Below are 22,657 nucleotides of genomic sequence, written 5' to 3' on the forward strand. Positions count from 1 at the left end.
GCGTATGCTTCTGTATCTGTGTGTGTGCTGTATCATATTGAGGGCGTATGCTTCTGTATCTGTGTGTGCTGTATCATATTGAGGGCGTATGCTTCTGTATCTGTGTGTGTGCTGTATCATATTGAGGGCGTATGCTTCTGTATCTGTGTGTGTGCTGTATCATATTGAGGGCGTATGCTTCTGTATCTGTGTGTGCTGTATCATATTGAGGGCGTATGCTTCTGTATCTGTGTGTGCTGTATCATATTGAGGGCGTATGCTTCTGTATCTGTGTGTGCTGTATCATATTGAGGGCGTATGCTTCTGTATCTGTGTGTGTGCTGTATCATATTGAGGGCGTATGCTTCTGTATCTGTGTGTGTGTGCTGTATCATATTGAGGGCGTATGCTTCTGTATCTGTGTGTGTGCTGTATCATATTGAGGGCGTATGCTTCTGTATCTGTGTGTGTGCTGTATCATATTGAGGGCGTATGCTTCTGTATCTGTGTGTGTGCTGTATCATATTGAGGGCGTATGCTTCTGTATCTGTGTGTGTGCTGTATCATATTGAGGGCGTATGCTTCTGTATCTGTGTGTGTGTGCTGTATCATATTGAGGGCGTATGCTTCTGTATCTGTGTGTGTGTGCTGTATCATATTGAGGGCGTATGCTTCTGTATCTGTGTGTGTGCTGTATCATATTGAGGGCGTATGCTTCTGTATCTGTGTGTGTGCTGTATTATATTGAGGGCGTATGCTTCTGTATCTGTGTGTGTGCTGTGTCATATTGAGGGCGTATGCTTCTGTATCTGTGTGTGTGTGCTGTGTCATATTGAGGGCGTATGCTTCTGTATCTGTGTGTGTGTGCTGTATCATATTGAGGGCGTATGCTTCTGTATCTGTGTGTGTACTGTACTATATTGAGGGCGTATGCTTCTGTATCTGTGTGTGTGTGCTGTGTCATATTGAGGGCGTATGCTTCTGTATCTGTGTGTGTGTGTGCTGTATCATATTGAGGGCGTATGCTTCTGTATCTGTGTGTGTGCTGTATCATATTGAGGGCGTATGCTTCTGTATCTGTGTGTGTGTGCTGTATCATATTGAGGGCGTATGCTTCTGTATCTGTGTGTGTGCTGTGTCATATTGAGGGTGTATGCTTCTGTATCTGTGTGTGTGTGCTCTGTATCATATTGAGGGCGTATGCTTCTGTATCTGTGTGTGTGTGCTGTGTCATATTGAGGGCGTATGCTTCTGTATCTGTGTGTGTGCTGTATCATATTGAGGGCGTATGCTTCTGTATCTGTGTGTGTGTGCTGTATCATATTGAGGGCGTATGCTTCTGTATCTGTGTGTGTGTGCTGTATCATATTGAGGGCATATGCTTCTGTATCTGTGTGTGCTGTATCATATTGAGGGCGTATGCTTCTGTATCTGTGTGTGCTGTATCATATTGAGGGCGTATGCTTCTGTATCTGTGTGTGCTGTATCATATTGAGGGCGTATGCTTCTGTATCTGTGTGTGCTGTATCATATTGAGGGCGTATGCTTCTGTATCTGTGTGTGTGCTGTATCATATTGAGGGCGTATGCTTCTGTATCTGTGTGTGTGCTGTATCATATTGAGGGCGTATGCTTCTGTATCTGTGTGTGTGTGCTGTATCATATTGAGGGCGTATGCTTCTGTATCTGTGTGTGCTGTATCATATTGAGGGCGTATGCTTCTGTATCTGTGTGTGCTGTATCATATTGAGGGCGTATGCTTCTGTATCTGTGTGTGCTGTATCATATTGAGGGCGTATGCTTCTGTGTGTGTGTGTGTGTGCTGTGTCATATTGAGGGCGTATGCTTCTGTATCTGTGTGTGCTGTATCATATTGAGGGCGTATGCTTCTGTATCTGTGTGTGCTGTATCATATTGAGGGCGTATGCTTCTGTATCTGTGTGTGCTGTATCATATTGAGGGCGTATGCTTCTGTATCTGTGTGTGTGCTGTATCATATTGAGGGCGTATGCTTCTGTATCTGTGTGTGCTGTATCATATTGAGGGCATATGCTTCTGTATCTGTGTGTGCTGTATCATATTGAGGGCGTATGCTTCTGTATCTGTGTGTGCTGTATCATATTGAGGGCGTATGCTTCTGTATCTGTGTGCTGTATTATATTGAGGGCGTATGCTTCTGTATCTGTGTGTGCTGTATCATATTGAGGGCATATGCTTCTGTATCTGTGTGTGTGCTGTATTATATTGAGGACGTATGCTTCTGTATCTGTGTGTGCTGTATCATATTGAGGGCGTATGCTTCTGTATCTGTGTGTGTGTGCTGTATCATATTGAGGGTGTATGCTTCTGTATCTGTGTGTGTGTGCTGTATCATATTGAGGGCGTATGCTTCTGTATCTGTGTGTGTGCTGTATCATATTGAGTGCGTATGCTTCTGTATCTGTGTGTGCTGTATCATATTGAGGGCGTATGCTTCTGTATCTGTGTGTGTGTGCTGTATCATATTGAGGGTGTATGCTTCTGTATCTGTGTGTGCTCTGTATCATATTGAGGGCGTATGCTTCTGTGTGTGTGTGTGTGTGCTCTGTATCATATTGAGGGCGTATGCTTCTGTATCTGTGTGTGTGTGCTGTATCATATTGAGGGTGTATGCTTCTGTATCTGTGTGTGTGCTCTGTATCATATTGAGGGCGTATGCTTCTGTATCTTGTGTGTGTGTGCTGTATCATATTTGAGGGCGTATGCTTCTGTATCTGTGGTGTGTGCTCTGTATCATATTGAGGGTGTATGCTTCTGTATCTGTGTGTGTGTGCTGTATCATATTGAGGGCGTATGCTTCTGTATCTGTGTGTGTGCTGTATCATATTGAGGGCGTATGCTTCTGTATCTGTGTGTGTGTGCTGTATCATATTGAGGACGTATGCTTCTGTATCTGTGTGTGTGTGCTGTATCATATTGAGGGCGTATGCTTCTGTATCTGTGTGTGTGTGCTGTATCATATTGAGGGCGTATGCTTCTGTATCTGTGTGTGTGTGCTGTATCATATTGAGGGCGTATGCTTCTGTATCTGTGTGTGTGTGCTGTATCATATTGAGGGCGTATGCTTCTGTATCTGTGTGTGCTGTATCATATTGAGGGCGTATGCATCTGTGTGTGTGTGCTGTATCATATTGAGGGCGTATGCTTCTGTATCTGTGTGTGTGTGCTGTATCATATTGAGGGCGTATGCTTCTGTATCTGTGTGTGTGTGCTGTATCATATTGAGGACGTATGCTTCTGTATCTGTGTGTGTGCTGTATCATATTGAGGGCGTATGCTTCTGTATCTGTGTGTGCTGTATCATATTGAGGGCGTATGCTTCTGTATCTGTGTGTGTGTGCTGTATCATATTGAGGGCGTATGCTTCTGTATCTGTGTGTGTGTGCTGTATCATATTGAGGGCGTATGCTTCTGTATCTGTGTGTGTGTGCTGTATCATATTGAGGACGTATGCTTCTGTATCTGTGTGTGTGCTGTATCATATTGAGGGCGTATGCTTCTGTATCTGTGTGTGCTGTATCATATTGAGGGCGTATGCTTCTGTATCTGTGTGTGTGTGCTGTATCATATTGAGGGCGTATGCTTCTGTATCTGTGTGTGTGTGCTGTATCATATTGAGGACGTATGCTTCTGTATCTGTGTGTGTGCTGTATCATATTGAGGGCGTATGCTTCTGTATCTGTGTGTGTGTGCTGTATCATATTGAGTGCGTATGCTTCTGTATCTGTGTGTGTGCTGTATCATATTGAGTGCGTATGCTTCTGTATCTGTGTGTGTGTGCTGTATTATATTGAGGGCGTATGCTTCTGTATCTGTGTGTGTGTGCTGTATCATATTGAGGGCGTATGCTTCTGTATCTGTGTGTGTGCTGTATCATATTGAGGGCGTATGCTTCTGTATCTGTGTGTGCTGTATCATATTGAGGGCGTATGCTTCTGTATCTGTGTGTGCTGTATCATATTGAGGGCGTATGCTTCTGTATCTGTGTGTGCTGTATCATATTGAGGGCGTATGCTTCTGTGTGTGTGTGTGTGTGCTGTGTCATATTGAGGGCGTATGCTTCTGTATCTGTGTGTGCTGTATCATATTGAGGGCGTATGCTTCTGTATCTGTGTGTGCTGTATCATATTGAGGGCGTATGCTTCTGTATCTGTGTGTGTGCTGTATCATATTGAGGGCGTATGCTTCTGTATCTGTGTGTGTGCTGTATCATATTGAGGGCGTATGCTTCTGTATCTGTGTGTGCTGTATCATATTGAGGGCATATGCTTCTGTATCTGTGTGTGCTGTATCATATTGAGGGCGTATGCTTCTGTATCTGTGTGTGCTGTATCATATTGAGGGCGTATGCTTCTGTATCTGTGTGCTGTATTATATTGAGGGCGTATGCTTCTGTATCTGTGTGTGCTGTATCATATTGAGGGCATATGCTTCTGTATCTGTGTGTGTGCTGTATTATATTGAGGACGTATGCTTCTGTATCTGTGTGTGCTGTATCATATTGAGGGCGTATGCTTCTGTATCTGTGTGTGTGTGCTGTATCATATTGAGGGTGTATGCTTCTGTATCTGTGTGTGTGTGTGCTGTATCATATTGAGGGCGTATGCTTCTGTATCTGTGTGTGTGTGCTGTATCATATTGAGGGTGTATGCTTCTGTATCTGTGTGTGCTCTGTATCATATTGAGGGCGTATGCTTCTGTGTGTGTGTGTGTGTGTGTGCTCTGTATCATATTGAGGGCGTATGCTTCTGTATCTGTGTGTGTGTGCTGTATCATATTGAGGGTGTATGCTTCTGTATCTGTGTGTGTGCTCTGTATCATATTGAGGGCGTATGCTTCTGTATCTGTGTGTGTGTGCTGTATCATATTGAGGGTGTATGCTTCTGTATCTGTGTGTGTGCTCTGTATCATATTGAGGGTGTATGCTTCTGTATCTGTGTGTGTGTGCTGTATCATATTGAGGGCGTATGCTTCTGTATCTGTGTGTGTGCTGTATCATATTGAGGGCGTATGCTTCTGTATCTGTGTGTGTGTGCTGTATCATATTGAGGACGTATGCTTCTGTATCTGTGTGTGTGTGCTGTATCATATTGAGGGCGTATGCTTCTGTATCTGTGTGTGTGTGCTGTATCATATTGAGGGCGTATGCTTCTGTATCTGTGTGTGTGTGCTGTATCATATTGAGGGCGTATGCTTCTGTATCTGTGTGTGTGTGCTGTATCATATTGAGGGCGTATGCTTCTGTATCTGTGTGTGCTGTATCATATTGAGGGCGTATGCATCTGTGTGTGTGTGCTGTATCATATTGAGGGCGTATGCTTCTGTATCTGTGTGTGTGTGCTGTATCATATTGAGGGCGTATGCTTCTGTATCTGTGTGTGTGTGCTGTATCATATTGAGGACGTATGCTTCTGTATCTGTGTGTGTGCTGTATCATATTGAGGGCGTATGCTTCTGTATCTGTGTGTGCTGTATCATATTGAGGGCGTATGCTTCTGTATCTGTGTGTGTGTGCTGTATCATATTGAGGGCGTATGCTTCTGTATCTGTGTGTGTGTGCTGTATCATATTGAGGGCGTATGCTTCTGTATCTGTGTGTGTGTGCTGTATCATATTGAGGACGTATGCTTCTGTATCTGTGTGTGTGCTGTATCATATTGAGGGCGTATGCTTCTGTATCTGTGTGTGCTGTATCATATTGAGGGCGTATGCTTCTGTATCTGTGTGTGTGTGCTGTATCATATTGAGGGCGTATGCTTCTGTATCTGTGTGTGTGTGCTGTATCATATTGAGGACGTATGCTTCTGTATCTGTGTGTGTGCTGTATCATATTGAGGGCGTATGCTTCTGTATCTGTGTGTGTGTGCTGTATCATATTGAGTGCGTATGCTTCTGTATCTGTGTGTGTGCTGTATCATATTGAGTGCGTATGCTTCTGTATCTGTGTGTGTGTGCTGTATTATATTGAGGGCGTATGCTTCTGTATCTGTGTGTGTGTGCTGTATCATATTGAGGGCGTATGCTTCTGTATCTGTGTGTGTGCTGTATCATATTGAGGGCGTATGCTTCTGTATCTGTGTGTGCTCTGTATCATATTGAGGGCGTATGCTTCTGTATCTGTGTGTGCTGTATCATATTGAGGGCGTATGCTTCTGTATCTGTGTGTGTGTGCTGTATCATATTGAGGGCGTATGCTTCTGTATCTGTGTGTGTGTGCTGTATCATATTGAGGGCGTATGCTTCTGTATCTGTGTGTGTGTGCTGTATCATATTGAGGGCGTATGCTTCTGTATCTGTGTGTGTGCTGTATCATATTGAAGGCGTATGCTTCTGTATCTGTGTGTGTGCTGTATCATATTGAGGACGTATGCTTCTGTATCTGTGTGTGTGCTGTATCATATTGAGGGCGTATGCTTCTGTATTTCTGTGTGTGCTGTATCATATTGAGGGCGTATGCTTCTGTATCTGTGTGTGCTGTGTCATATTGAGGGCGTATGCTTCTGTGTGTGCTGTATCATATTGAGGGCGTATGCTTCTGTATCTCTGTGTGTGCTGTATCATATTGAGGACGTATGCTTCTGTGTGTGTGTGTGTGTGCTGTATCATATTGAGGGCGTATGCTTCTGTATCTGTGTGTGTGTGCTGTGTCATATTGAGGGCGTATGCTTCTGTATCTGTGTGTGTGCTGTGTCATATTGAGGGCGTATGCTTCTGTATCTGTGTGTGTGCTGTATCATATTGAGGGCGTATGCTTCTGTATCTCTGTGTGTGCTGTATCATATTGAGGACGTATGCTTCTGTGTGTGTGTGTGTGTGTGCTGTATCATATTGAGGGCGTATGCTCCCGTATCCGTCTGTGCGCTACCTGTGTCGCTGTGTCTTGCGGATGCTTTGATATAAGCATGCATGAACTCCAACCCAAACAGCTCCTGCTCCTCTTCCTCACACGGCGGCAGTGACACATCCAGCTGCAGGGGGTTGTCTCTGAAGTTTACAAACCTGTACGAGAATTCACAATTATCCCTTAGAATATAGAGAGGGTCAGTAAACACCTTAAAGGGACAGGAAACTCAGTTTTTTCTTTCCTGATTTAGATAAAGCATGTGATTGTAAACAACAACTCACTTCTATTATCTAATTTTGTTTTTATTTCTTGGTATCCTGTGTTGAAAAAGGATACATAGGTAGGCTCAGGATCTGCTGATTGCTGGCTACAAATATGTGCCACGTGTTATTGGCTCAACCAATGTGTTTAGCTAACTTCCAGCAGTGCATTCATGTTTCTTCAATATACTCGGGTAACCTGCTCCTCATCTGTACAAAACCTCACCGGTCTCCTCTCTCACCTATACTCAGGTAACTTGCTCCTCATCTGTACAAACCCTCACCGGTCTCCTCTCTCACCTATACTCGGGTAACCTGCTCCTCATCTGTACAAACCCTCACCGGTCTCCTCTCTCACCTATACTCGGGTAACCTGCTCTTCATCTGTACAAAACCTCACCGGTCTCCTCTCTCACCTATACTCGGGTAACCTGCTCTTCATCTGTAAAAAACCTCATAGGTCTCCTCTCTCACCTATACTCGGGTAACCTGCTCTTCATCTGTACAAAACCTCACCGGTCTCCTCTCTCACCTATACTCTGGTAACCTGCTCTTCATCTGTACAAAACCTCACCGGTCTCCTCTCTCACCTATACTCGGGTAACCTGCTCTTCATCTGTACAAAACCTCACCGGTCTCCTCTCTCACCTATACTCGGGTAACCTGCTCTTCATCTGTACAAAACCTCACAGGTCTCCTCTCTCACCTATACTCGGGTAACCTGCTCTTCATCTGTACAAAACCTCACCGGTCTCCTCTCTCACCTATACTCGGGTAACCTGCTCTTCATCTGTACAAAACCTCACCGGTCTCCTCTCTCACCTATACTCGGGTAACCTGCTCTTCATCTGTACAAAACCTCACCGGTCTCCTCTCTCACCTATACTCGGGTAACCTGCTCTTCATCTGTACAAAACCTCACCGGTCTCCTCTCTCACCTATACTCGGGTAACCTGCTCCTCATCTGTACAAAACCTCACCGGTCTCCTCTCTCACCTATACTCGGGTAACCTGCTCTTCATCTGTACAAAACCTCACCGGTCTCCTCTCTCACCTATACTCGGGTAACCTGCTCTTCATCTGTACAAAACCTCACCGGTCTCCTCTCTCACCTATACTCAGGTAACCTGCTCCTCATCTGTACAAAACCTCACCGGTCTCCTCTCTCACCTATACTCAGGTAACCTGCTCCTCATCTGTACAAAACCTCACCGGTCTCCTCTCTCACCTATACTCGGGTAACCTGCTCTTCATCTGTACAAAACCTCACCGGTCTCCTCTCTCACCTATACTCAGGTAACTTGCTCCTCATCTGTACAAACCCTCACCGGTCTCCTCTCTCACCTATACTCAGGTAACCTGCTCCTCATCTGTACAAAACCTCACCGGTCTCCTCTCTCACCTATACTCGGGTAACCTGCTCCTCATCTGTACAAAACCTCACCGGTCTCCTCTCTCACCTATACTCGGGTAACCTGCTCTTCATCTGTACAAAACCTCACCGGTCTCCTCTCTCACCTATACTCGGGTAACCTGCTCCTCATCTGTACAAAACCTCACCGGTCTCCTCTCTCACCTATACTCGGGTAACCTGCTCTTCATCTGTACAAAACCTCACCGGTCTCCTCTCTCACCTATACTCAGGTAACCTGCTCCTCATCTGTACAAAACCTCATAGGTCTCCTCTCTCACCTATACTCAGGTAACCTGCTCTTCATCTGTACAAAACCTCACCGGTCTCCTCTCTCACCTATACTCAGGTAACCTGCTCCTCATCTGTACAAAACCTCACCGGTCTCCTCTCTCACCTATACTCGGGTAACCTGCTCTTCATCTGTACAAAACCTCACCGGTCTCCTCTCTCACCTATACTCGGGTAACCTGCTCTTCATCTGTACAAAACCTCACCGGTCTCCTCTCTCACCTATACTCGGGTAACCTGCTCCTCATCTGTACAAAACCTCACCGGTCTCCTCTCTCACCTATACTCGGGTAACTTGCTCCTCATCTGTACAAAACCTCACCGGTCTCCTCTCTCACCTATACTCGGGTAACCTGCTCTTCATCTGTACAAAACCTCACCGGTCTCCTCTCTCACCTATACTCGGGTAACCTGCTCCTCATCTGTACAAAACCTCACCGGTCTCCTCTCTCACCTATACTCGGGTAACTTGCTCTTCATCTGTACAAAACCTCACCGGTCTCCTCTCTCACCTATACTCGGGTAACTTGCTCTTCATCTGTACAAAACCTCATAGGTCTCCTCTCTCACCTATACTCGGGTAACTTGCTCCTCATCTGTACAAACCCTCACCGGTCTCCTCTCTCACCTATACTCGGGTAACTTGCTCTTCATCTGTACAAAACCTCACCGGTCTCCTCTCTCACCTATACTCGGGTAACTTGCTCTTCATCTGTACAAAACCTCATAGGTCTCCTCTCTCACCTATACTCGGGTAACTTGCTCTTCATCTGTACAAAACCTCATAGGTCTCCTCTCTCACCTATACTCGGGTAACTTGCTCTTCATCTGTACAAAACCTCACCGGTCTCCTCTCTCACCTATACTCGGGTAACTTGCTCTTCATCTGTACAAAACCTCATAGGTCTCCTCTCTCACCTATACTCGGGTAACTTGCTCTTCATCTGTACAAAACCTCATAGGTCTCCTCTCTCACCTATACTCGGGTAACTTGCTCCTCATCTGTACAAACCCTCACCGGTCTCCTCTCTCACCTATACTCGGGTAACTTGCTCCTCATCTGTACAAACCCTCACCGGTCTCCTCTCTCACCTATACTCGGGTAACCTGCTCTTCATCTGTACAAAACCTCACCGGTCTCCTCTCTCACCTATACTCGGGTAACCTGCTCCTCATCTGTACAAACCCTCACCGGTCTCCTCTCTCACCTATACTCAGGTAACCTGCTCTTCATCTGTACAAAAACAGAATTTATGTTTACCTGATAAATTACTTTCTCCAACGGTGTGTCCGGTCCACGGCGTCATCCTTACTTGTGGGATATTCTCTTCCCCAACAGGAAATGGCAAAGAGCCCAGCAAAGCTGGTCACATGATCCCTCCTAGGCTCCGCCTTCCCCAGTCATTCGACCGACGTAAAGGAGGAATATACATAGGAGAAATCATATGATACCGTGGTGACTGTAGTTAGAGAAAATAATTCATCAGACCTGATTAAAAAAACCAGGGCGGGCCGTGGACCGGACACACCGTTGGAGAAAGTAATTTATCAGGTAAGCATAAATTCTGTTTTCTCCAACATAGGTGTGTCCGGTCCACGGCGTCATCCTTACTTGTGGGAACCAATACCAAAGCTTTAGGACACGGATGATGGGAGGGAGCAAATCAGGTCACCTAGATGGAAGGTGTGACAGACCCTTCTGTCAGGACTGAAAGAGTTAACTGTGTTTAGCTTTAAGAATCTAATTTCTAAAGACAGGTTTTCTGGCCTCAGCTATTGTGTGCTATAATTACATTTAAGTAATAAACAGGCCATTGTTTAATCACCCTCAGAGAACAGACGCTAGGTGATAAGACAAGCCAAATGTGTTTAAGTTGTTATCTGCCTAAGTAAAGTATTTAAGTAATATAATTCTATTGTATCATGTCAAGGGCGCTTCTCCCTTTTATCTAATGTACAACATTCTTTCAACCCCCATCTGAGGGGGGGTCAAAAACCTGTATAAATCTGTGTGCTGCCTTCAAATAAAGTTGTCATTCTGTTTTAAACCTGAAACTGGCTGGGTTGTGAATTGCTGATTGTCTATGCAGGACATTGTTCATCTGGGGTTAACCCTTGGTACACAGTTGGTACCGTAACATTGGTGGCAAGCGACGGGAGAATCCTTATCGCCCAGAAGAGCAACTACACAAGGCAGTAACCTCAGGAAGAGGGGGATTATTACAATACTGACTAAGATGGAAAGAATACCAGGGACAGAAGGAACCAATGGGCCCAGCATAGCAGACAGAACCCCTGAAGAAGCAAGCTTTGATCGGGCGGTTAAAATAAGACTGGCATATTATGGCCCCAACCCATCTGCGGAAATTATCGACCGGGTCATAGCAGCTGTGGAGGCCAACCTACTTCGCCAAAGCAGCGCTGCAGCAGCCCAAGTCACAGCAACCCCAGTGGAAAAGAGAAAAGTAAATTTTGCAGCTTTTAAAAACTTCCTGGAAACAGAAGGAGAGATTGATGGGTACCTTGCAGATTTTGAGAGGCAATGTGCACTACACAAGGTACCCGCAGAGGACTGGGTCATGATATTATCCGGAAAATTATCCGGCCGGGCCAGTGAGGCTTTTCGGGCCATTCCAGATGAGGAAGTCGGGGATTATAATACTGTAAAAGAGGCTCTGCTCTCCAGGTATGCGGTTACACCGGAGGCATACCGGAGGCGGTTCAGAGACACTGTTAAATTGGCTGGTGATTCCTACCTTGAGTGGGCATGTAAGGTGCACCGCACAGCAGCTCACTGGATAGCGGGGTGCCAAGCCGTATCTGGGGAAGAGGTGCTGCAGCTATTCTTGTTGGAACATTGCTTCGACAAGTTACCCGCAGGAGTTCGAGAGTGGGTTCGGGACCGTAAACCCTCCACCCTGCATGAAGCGGCTCGCTTGGCAGATGAGTATACGGATGCCCGCAAACTGGACACTGCTACCACTAAGCCCCCTGCCAGAGTGGAGTACAGACCCCCAGTCACCCCAGCACCTGCCAGTTACCAACCCCCAGCGCACCGCTATACCACACGGTCTCGGGCCACGAACTACCCTCAGAGAGCCCGGTTCAATTCGCGGGGCTACTCACAACCTATTCGGTGCTTTGGATGTAAGCAACTAGGGCACAAAAGACCAGAGTGTCCCCTAAACGCAGCGAACCAAGCACAGTCCTGGAGAAGACCCGCCGGCAGAATCCCACGTAACCCTCAGCCTGCGGCCCGCTACGTAGAGGCGCAAGAATGCTGGGGCATCCTACATGAGGCAGACCTTGTGCAAGCTGCCCACCGGAATAACCGGCAACTGGTTAAAGTGAACGGGAAGGAGGTCAGTGGTCTACGGGATACTGGTGCTACCATGACCTTGCTTCGAAAGAACTTGGTGTCTGAGAAACAGCACACAGGAGACACTGTGGCTGTGAGGGTAGCAGGGGGCACTGTGTTCCGCCTGCCTGTTGCCAGGGTGCATTTGGATTGGGGAGGGGGCGCTAGACCTGTGAATGTGGGGGTCATGAAGGATTTACCAGCTGATGTTCTCCTTGGAAATACCTTGGTCCCCCTTGTTTCTGCCTATGCTCCCATGGGTCCCGCTGATGTTAACCCTGTGACTACCCGTGCTCAGATCCGTGCAGCAGAGACTGACCCCCCTGCTGCTAAGCCCCAGGACGCTGAGCTCAGTAAATCTCTATCCGCTATTGATATGTGGGAGTCACGTTACAATGCGCTGATGAAGGAGAAGAGTCACGTAGAGGATAAAATGGTCACGTTAAATAATCATGTAACAGTGCTAGCGGGAGAGAAGAGGAGTGCAGAGGAAAAAGCACGTTTAGAACAGGAATCTCTGCTAGACAAGCTGCACCGACAGACTGCAGAAAACACCAGCTTGAGAGTGGAACATGAAACATTAAGGACAAACTTAGTGACACTGGAGGAGAAGCTGACGCTGGCTCATAGGGAGGTGCAGCAACTCAAGGGCACCCTATGTCAGTATGAAGGGATTGTGGATACCTATAAAGAGCAGGTACAAAAACCACGTAAAGAAGCCGATGATATTTTGAAGGACTGTTTAGCCCTAGTCGGGGCACTGAAGAGGTTGAACCCTTATTTATACAGACAGGGATTCTCTCTCATAACGGGAATACAGATGGATTGTCCCAGCAAACTGACATGCCTACCACCTCCTAGTCCGGTCATCCCCAGGTTGACCCGCAAAAGGGTCAAGCCGGGTCTGCCGGAGTGTTCCACAAGGGGGGAGCTATGTGACAGACCCTTCTGTCAGGACTGAAAGAGTTAACTGTGTTTAGCTTTAAGAATCTAATTTCTAAAGACAGGTTTTCTGGCCTCAGCTATTGTGTGCTATAATTACATTTAAGTAATAAACAGGCCATTGTTTAATCACCCTCAGAGAACAGACGCTAGGTGATAAGACAAGCCAAATGTGTTTAAGTTGTTATCTGCCTAAGTAAAGTATTTAAGTAATATAATTCTATTGTATCATGTCAAGGGCGCTTCTCCCTTTTATCTAATGTACAACATTCTTTCAACCCCCATCTGAGGGGGGGTCAAAAACCTGTATAAATCTGTGTGCTGCCTTCAAATAAAGTTGTCATTCTGTTTTAAACCTGAAACTGGCTGGGTTGTGAATTGCTGATTGTCTATGCAGGACATTGTTCATCTGGGGTTAACCCTTGGTACACAGTTGGTACCGTAACAGAAGGCACCACGGCTTGCAAAACCTTTCTCCCAAAAATAGCCTCCGAAGAAGCAAAAGTATCAAATTTGTAAAATTTGGTAAAAGTGTGCAGTGAAGACCAAGTCGCTGCCTTACATATCTGATCAACAGAAGCCTCGTTCTTGAAGGCCCATGTGGAAGCCACGGCCCTAGTGGAGTGAGCTGTGATTCTTTCAGGAGGCTGCCGTCCGGCAGTCTCATAAGCCAATCGGATGATGCTTTTAAGCCAAAAAGAGAGAGAGGTAGAAGTTGCTTTTTGACCTCTCCTTTTACCAGAATAAACAACAAACAAGGAAGATGTTTGTCTGAAATCCTTTGTAGCCTCTAAATAGAATTTTAGAGCACGAACTACATCCAAATTGTGTAACAAACGTTCCTTCTTTGAAACTGGATTCGGACACAAAGAAGGCACGACTATCTCCTGGTTAATATTTTTGTTAGAAACAACTTTCGGAAGAAAACCAGGTTTAGTACGCAAAACCACCTTATCTGCATGGAACACCAGATAAGGAGGAGAACACTGCAGAGCAGATAACTCTGAAACTCTTCTTGCAGAAGAAATTGCAACCAAAAACAAAACTTTCCAAGATAATAACTTGATATCAACGGAATGTAGGGGTTCAAACGGAACCCCCTGAAGAACTGAAAGAACTAAATTGAGACTCCAAGGAGGAGTCAAAGGTTTGTAAACAGGCTTGATTCTAACCAGAGCCTGAACAAAAGCTTGAACATCTGGCACAGCCGCCAGCTTTTTGTGAAGTAAAACAGATAAAGCAGAAATCTGTCCCTTCAAAGAACTTGCAGATAATCCTTTCTCCAAACCTTCTTGAAGAAAGGATAGAATCTTAGGAATTTTTATCTTGTTCCATGGGAATCCTTTAGATTCACACCAACAGATATATTTTTTCCATATTTTATGGTAGATTTTTCTAGTTACAGGCTTTCTAGCCTGAACAAGAGTATCAATGACAGAATCTGAGAACCCTCGCTTTGATAAAATCAAGCGTTCAATCTCCAAGCAGTCAGTTGGAGTGAGGCCAGATTCGGATGTTCGAACGGACCCTGAACAAGAAGGTCCTGTCTCAAAGGTAGCTTCCATGGTGGAGCCGATGACATATTCACCAGGTCTGCATACCAAGTCCTGCGTGGCCACGCAGGAGCTATCAAGATCACCGATACCCTCTCCTGTTTGATACTGGCTACCAGCCTGGGAATGAGAGGAAACGGTGGGAACACATAAGCTAGGTTGAAGGTCCAAGGTGCTACTAGTGCATCCACTAGAGTCGCCTTGGGATCCCTGGATCTGGACTTGTAGCAAGGAACCTTGAAGTTCTGACGAGACGCCATCAGATCCATGTCTGGAATGCCCCACAATTGAAGTATTTGGGCAAAGATTTCCGGATGGAGTTCCCACTCCCACTCCCGGATGAAATGTCTGACGACTCAGAAAATCCGCTTCCCAATTTTCCACTCCTGGGATGTGGATTGCAGACAAGTGGCAGGAGTGATTCTCCGCCCATAGAATTATTTTGGTCACTTCTTCCATCGCCAGGGAACTTCTTGTTCCCCCCTGATGGTTGATATACGCAACAGTCGTCATGTTGTCTGATTGAAACCTTATGAATTTGGCCTTTGCTAGCTGAGGCCAAGCCTTGAGAGCATTGAATATCGCTCTCAGTTCCAGAATATTTATCGGGAGAAGAGATTCTTCCCGAGACCAAAGACCCTGAGCTTTCAGGGGTTCCCAGACCGCGCCCCAGCCCACCAGACTGGCGTCGGTCGTGACAATGACCCACTCTGGTCTGCGGAAGCTCATCCCTTGTGACAGGTTGTCCAGGGTCAGCCACCAACGGAGTGAATCTCTGGTCCTCTGATCTACTTGTATCGTCTGAGACAAGTCTGTATAATCCCTGTGACAGACCCTTCGGTCAGGACTGAAAGTGTTAACTTTATTTTCTAACCACAAGTGGCTGGCTCCAGCTACAATCTAATTAATGCTTAGCATTCTATTGTTTGATCACCTCCAGAGAGAAAGTGATAAGAAGAGTCAAGAGTGTCTTGTGGTTGAAGTGTTTAAGTAATATAATCCTATTGTATCATGTCAAGGGCGCTTCTCCCTTTTATCTAATGTACAACATTCTTTCAACCCCCATCTGGGGGGGGGGTCAAAAACCTGTTTAAATCTGTATGCTGCCTTCAAATAAAGTTGTTATCCTGTTTTAAACCTGAAATGTGGAGCTTGGTCTCATGTTTGCAGGGAAACTGATCAAGGTTGTGAAGTGCTGATTCTGTATGCAGGACATTGTTCATCTGGTATTAACCCTTGGTACACAGTTGGTACCGTAACATTGGTGGCAAGCGACGGGAGAATCCTTATCGCCCAAAGGAGCAACTACGGATCCAGACCGAATGGGAACACCGTATGAAAGGCTAAAAAGAGCTACCCTTAAAGACCTGCTAGAGCAACGGGGCCAACAAACCAGTAACCTCAGGAAGAGGGAGATTATTGCAAGACTGACCGAGATGGACGGAGTATCAGGGCACGAAGGAACCAATGAGCCCAGCATGTCAGACAGAACCCCCGAAGAAGCAAGCTTTGACCGGGCGGTCAAAATAAGACTGGCACACTATGGCCCCAACCCATCTGCGGAAATTATCGACCGGGTCATAGCAGCTGTGGAGGCCAACCTACTTCGCCAAAGCGGCGCTGCAGCAGTCCAAGTCACCGCAACCCCAGTGGAAAAGAGAAAAGTGCATTTTACCGCTTTTAAAAACTTTCTGGAAACAGAAGGAGAGATTGATGGGTACCTTGCGGATTTTGAGAGACAATGTGCACTACACCAGGTACCCGCAGAGGACTGGGTCACGATATTATCCGGAAAATTATCCGGCCGGGCCAGTGAGGCTTTTCGGGCCATTCCAGATGAGGAAGTTGGGGATTATAATACTGTGAAAGAGGCTCTGCTCTCCAGGTATGCGGTTACACCGGAGGCATACCGGAGACGGTTCAGAGACACTGTTAAATTGGCTGGCGATTCCTACGTTGAGTGGGCATGTAAGGTGCACCGCACAGCATCGCACTGGATGGCGGGGTGCCAAGCCGTGTCTGGGGAAGAGGTGCTGCAGCTATTCCTGTTGGAACATTGCTTTGACAAGTTATCAGCAGGAGTTAGGGAGTGGGTTCGGGACCGTAAACCCTCCACCCTGCATGAAGCTGCTCGCTTGGCAGATGAGTATACGGATGCCCGCAAACTGGACACTGCTACCACTAAGCCCCCTGCTAAAGTGGAGTACAGACCCCCGGCCACCCCAGCAGCTGCCATTTACCAACCCCCGGTGCACCGCTATGCCACACAGCCTCCAGTCACGAACTACCCTCAGACAGCCCGGTTCACCTCACGGGATTACTCCCAGCCTATCCGGTGCTTTGGATGTAAGCAAATCGGACACAAAAGGTCGGAGTGTCCCCTCAACACGGCCAACCAAGCACAGTCCTGGAGGAGACCCGCCGGCGGAATCCCACGTAACCCTCAGCCCGCTGCCCACTGCGTAGAGGATCAAGAGTGTTGGGGCATCCTACATGAAGCAGACCCCGTACAAGCTGTCCATCGGGATAACCGGCAACAGCACCGGCAACTGGTTAAAGTAAATGGGAAGGAGGTCAGTGGTCTACGGGATACTGGTGCTACCCTGACCTTGCTTCAAAAGAACTTGGTGTCCGAGAACCAGCACACTGGAGACACTGTGGCTGTGAGGGTGGCAGGGGGCACTGTGTTCCGCCTACCTGTTGCCCGGGTACATTTGGATTGGGGAGTGGGCGCTAAACATGTGAATGTGGGGGTCATGAGGGATTTACCAGCTGATGTTCTCCTTGGAAATGACTTGGCCCCCCTTGTTTCGGCCTACGCTCCCATGGGTCCCGTTGATGTTAACCCGGTGACTACCCGTGCCCAGGCCCGTGCCACCGAGACCGACCCACCTGCTGCTGAGACCCAGGTAAGACTCTCTTCCCCGACTTATACCCTAGACCAGACCCCCTTGAGTTGGGATACCCCAGAGACATACGGGAGGGAAACCCGGGAGGATCCGACCCTTCAGAAGTACAGGGCTAGGGCAGACACTGGAGAAGAGGGAGTAGATGGGGAACGTTATGAGTGGGTGGGGGATAGGCTATATAGAATCCCCAAACCTGCCCAGAAAAGTACTGCCCTTCCGCAAAATCGGCAGCTGGTAGTGCCTGCGAAATACCGGCAAGAGATTCTGCGGATTGGGCACGATGTACCGTTAGCTGGACATCTAGGGTCCCGCCGCACCGCTCATAGGATCACCCAGAATTTCTTCTGGCCCAATTTTAACCGAGATGTGCGGGTATATTGTAGTACTTGTGACACCTGTCAACGGGTGGGTAAGCGGGGGGACCACCCCAAAGCTAGGCTTATGTCTATGCCTGTCATTGGGGAACCCTTTTCCCGCATAGCCGTTGACATTGTGGGTCCCCTTGCCAGGGCTAGTCCATCAGGTAAGAAGTATATTCTCACTGTGGTGGACTATGCCACTCGTTACCCAGAGGCAGTAGCACTGTCGAATATAGAGGCAGAGACAGTCGCTGATGCCCTAGTTAAGGTTTTTACTAGGGTCGGGTTCCCTAAGGAGATTCTCTCTGATCAGGGGACCCAGTTTACCGCGGTGCTCACCCAGCAGCTGTGGAAGGTGTGCGGCATTAAACCGTTGCTCAGTTCGCCTTATCACCCCCAGACTAACGGTCTCTGCGAGCGCTTTAATGGCACCCTCAAGCAGATGCTGAGGACCTTCACGGACACTTGCAGAGACTGGGAACGATTCCTGCCTCATCTGCTATTTGCGTACAGGGAGGTGCCCCAGGAATCCACTGGGTTCTCTCCCTTTGAGTTACTCTATGGGAGAAGAGTCCGCGGCCCTCTGGACCTCATTAGAGGACACTGGGAGGGAGAGATAGAGCAGGAGGGAACCCCCATCGTGCCATATGTTCTGGAACTCCGGGACCGCATGGAGAAACTGTCTCTGATGGTAAGAGGGAATCTCCAGGTGGCCCAGGAAAGACAGAAGGGGTGGTACGATCAAGGTGCCCGGCAGCGGGTCTTCCAGGTTGGACAGAAGGTTTTGGTGCTCAAGCCTGTGAAGGCCAACAAGATGCAAGCATCTTGGCAGGGCCCGTATAAAGTGTTATCCCGGGTGTGTGATACTACCTATGTTATAGCCAGCTGTGCAGATGAGAGGATCCAGCGATCCTTTCATGTGAACATGCTGAAGGAGTATCAGGAGAGGCCAGAGGATGTAGCCGCAGTATGTGCCCCTGCTGCAGACGACCCAGAGAACTTACCCCTACCCGACTTATTAGAGAAGGACCCCCAGACTGACCTCACTAGTCTTGTGCAGCTAGGGGACCGGTTGAACCCTACCGAGAGGGTACAGGCAAGACAGCTCCTGTGGGAGAAGCAGGCGACGTTCTCCCAAGAGCCCGGCTACACTACCCTAGCTGTACATAAAGTAGAGACTCCCGGACAGAATCCCCTGCGACAGCCTCCCTACCGTATACCCGAAGCAGTCCGAGAAGGAATGCGGAAGGAGATACAGGAGATGGCCCGGCTGGGAGTGATCGAGCCCTCCGATAGTCCTTGGGCTTCCCCTGTAGTCCTGGTACCTAAGAAGGATGGAACCACCCGGTTCTGTGTGGACTACAGGCGGCTCAACGAGAGGACCACCACTGACGCCTACCCGATGCCCCGGGTAGACGAATTACTAGACCGTATTGCTAGGGGGCGCTATCTGACAACCATAGACCTGTGTAAAGGCTATTGGCAGATTCCCCTGGCCGAGGATGCTATCCCCAAGTCGGCATTCGTCACCCCATTCGGCCTGTACCAGTTTAAGGTCATGCCCTTTGGGATGAAGAATGCTCCGGCTACCTTCCAGCGTATGGTGGATAGACTCCTTGAGGGCTTCCAGGAATTTGCTTGTGCATACCTGGACGACATTGCGGTTTACAGTGGGTCCTGGGAAGAACACCTTACCCATGTAGGGCTGGTACTGGACAAGATTCGGGCCGCTGGCCTGACCTTGAAACCGGACAAGTGCCATCTAGGTATGGCTGAAGTACAGTACTTGGGGCACCGAGTGGGGTGTGGGAGCCAGAGACCGGAGCCAGCCAAGGTAGAGGCTGTGGCTAACTGGCCCACACCTATCACTAAGACCCAAGTACTAGCCTTCCTGGGGACGGCCGGGTATTACCGACGTTTTGTCCCCGACTACAGTACTATCGCCAAGCCCCTGACTGACCTGACTAAAAAGAACCTCCCCAAATAGGTCCTGTGGTCTCCAGCTTGTGAAGCCGCGTTTCAGGCACTGAAGCAGGCCCTTGTGAATGCCCCTGTCTTGGCTGCCCCAGTCCCTAACAAACGTTTTCTCATTCATACAGATGCTTCCATGTATGGACTGGGGGCTGTACTGAGTCAAGTCGGGGAGGATGGAGGAGAGCATCCTGTCGCATACCTAAGCAGAAAGTTATTACCTCGGGAAGTAAGCTATGCGGCAGTGGAGAAAGAATGTTTAGCCCTGGTCTGGGCACTGAAAAAGCTGAACCCTTATCTATATGGACAGGAATTTTCCCTCATAACGGACCACAATCCCTTAGTCTGGCTCAACCGGGTCTCAGGAGACAATGGTAGATTGCTGAGGTGGAGTTTAGCCCTCCAGCCCTATAACTTCACCATCAGCTACCGGCCCGGTAAGCTAAACGGGAATGCCGATGGATTGTCCCGGCAAACTGATATGCCTACCACCACCCAGTCCGGTCATCCCCAAGTTGACCCGCCAAAGGGTCAAGCCGGGTCTGCCGGAGTGTTCCACAAGGGGGGAGCTATGTGACAGACCCTTCGGTCAGGACTGAAAGTGTTAACTTTATTTTCTAACCACAAGTGGCTGGCTCCAGCTACAATCTAATTAATGCTTAGCATTCTATTGTTTGATCACCTCCAGAGAGAAAGTGATAAGAAGAGTCAAGAGTGTCTTGTGGTTGAAGTGTTTAAGTAATATAATCCTATTGTATCATGTCAAGGGCGCTTCTCCCTTTTATCTAATGTACAACATTCTTTCAACCCCCATCTGGGGGGGGGGTCAAAAACCTGTTTAAATCTGTATGCTGCCTTCAAATAAAGTTGTTATCCTGTTTTAAACCTGAAATGTGGAGCTTGGTCTCATGTTTGCAGGGAAACTGATCAAGGTTGTGAAGTGCTGATTCTGTATGCAGGACATTGTTCATCTGGTATTAACCCTTGGTACACAGTTGGTACCGTAACAATCCCCATTCCACTGACTGAGCATGCACAGTTGTAATGGTCTTAGATGAATTCGCGCAAAAGGAACTATGTCCATTGCCGCGACCATCAAACCTATTACTTCCATGCACTGCGCTATGGAAGGAAGAAGAACAGAATGAAGTACTTGACAAGAGCTTAGAAGTTTTGATTTTCTGGCCTCTGTCAGAAAAATCTTCATTTCTAAGGAGTCTATTATTGTTCCCAAGAAGGGAACTCTTGTTGACGGGGATAGAGAACTTTTTTCTACGTTCACTTTCCACCCGTGAGATCTGAGAAAGGCCAGGACAATGTCCGTATGAGCCTTTGCTTGAGGCAGAGACGACGCTTGAATCAGTATGTCGTCCAAGTAAGGTACTACTGCAATGCCCCTTGGTCTTAGCACCGCTAGAAGGGACCCTAGTACCTTGGTGAAAATTCTTGGAGCAGTGGCTAATCCGAATGGAAGTGCCACAAACTGGTAATGCTTGTCCAGAAAGGCGAACCTTAGGAACCGATGATGTTCCTTGTGGATAGGAATATGTAGATACGCATCCTTTAAATCCACCGTGGTCATGAATTGACCTTCCTGGATGGTAGGAAGAATTGTCCGAATGGTTTCCATTTTGAACGATGGAACCCTGAGAAATTTGTTTAGGATCTTGAGATCTAAGATTGGTCTGAATGTTCCCTCTTTTTTGGGAACTATGAACAGATTGGAGTAGAATCCCATCCCTTGTTCTTCTAATGGAACCGGATGAATCACTCCCATTTTTAACAGGTCTTCTACACAATGTAAGAATGCCTGTCTTTTTATGTGGTCTGAAGACAATTGAGACCTGTGGAACCTTCCCCTTGGGGGTAGCTCCTTGAATTCCAGAAGATAACCTTGGGAGACTATTTCTAGCGCCCAAGGATCCAGAACATCTCTTGCCCAAGCCTGAGCGAAGAGAGAAAGTCTGCCCCCCACCAGATCCGGTCCCGGATCGGGGGCCAACATCTCATGCTGTCTTGGTAGCAGTGGCAGGTTTCTTGGCCTGCTTACCTTTGTTCCAGCCTTGCATTGGCCTCCAGGCTGGCTTGGTTTGAGAAGTATTACCCTCTTGCTTAGAGGATGTAGAACTTGAGGCTGGTCCGTTTCTGCGAAAGGGACGAAAATTTGGTTTTAAAATAAAAAAAAAAACGTTTTAAAATAAAACCGTTACTGTCACTTTAAATTTTAAACTGAACACACTTTATTACTGAATATGTGAAAAAGTATGATGGAATTGTTCAAAATTCACCAAAATTTCACCACAGTGTCTTAAAGCCTTAAAAGTATTGCACACCAAATTTGAAAGCTTTAACTCTTAAAATAACGGAACCGGAGCCGTTTTTACATTTAACCCCTATACAGTCCCTGGTATCTGCTTTGCTGAGACCCAACCAAGCCCAGAGGGGAATACGATACCAAATGACGCCTTCAGAAAGCTTTTTCTATGTATCTGAGCTCCTCACACATGCATCTGCATGCCTTGCTTCCCAAAAACAACTGCGCATTAATGGCGCGAAAATGAGGCTCTGCCTATGATTAGAAAAGGCCCCCAGTGAAAAAGGTGTCCAATACAGTGCCTGCCGTTTTTTTTTAACATAATTCCCAAGATTAAAATAACTCCTCAAAGCTATAAACTATTAAAACTGCTTATAAAGTAATCGTTTTAGCCCAGAAAAATGTCTACCAGTCTTTAAAGCCCTTGT

General features: G+C 47.3%; 1 protein-coding gene across 1 annotated transcript in view; it reads right to left on the minus strand.

Annotated features, from left to right (window-relative positions):
• LRRC39 (leucine rich repeat containing 39) overlaps nucleotides 1-22,657 on the minus strand; it is a 158,031-nt gene that overhangs the window by 7,686 nt on the left and 127,688 nt on the right. Inside the window, exon 8 of the mRNA XM_053693731.1 lies at nucleotides 6,883-7,016. Within this exon, the coding sequence (XP_053549706.1) occupies nucleotides 6,883-7,016 (134 nt within the window). The remainder of the gene's footprint in view (nucleotides 1-6,882; nucleotides 7,017-22,657) is intronic.

The sequence above is a fragment of the Bombina bombina genome, chromosome 10 (assembly GCF_027579735.1).
Source record: "Bombina bombina isolate aBomBom1 chromosome 10, aBomBom1.pri, whole genome shotgun sequence".
Lineage (NCBI taxonomy): Eukaryota > Metazoa > Chordata > Amphibia > Anura > Bombinatoridae > Bombina > Bombina bombina.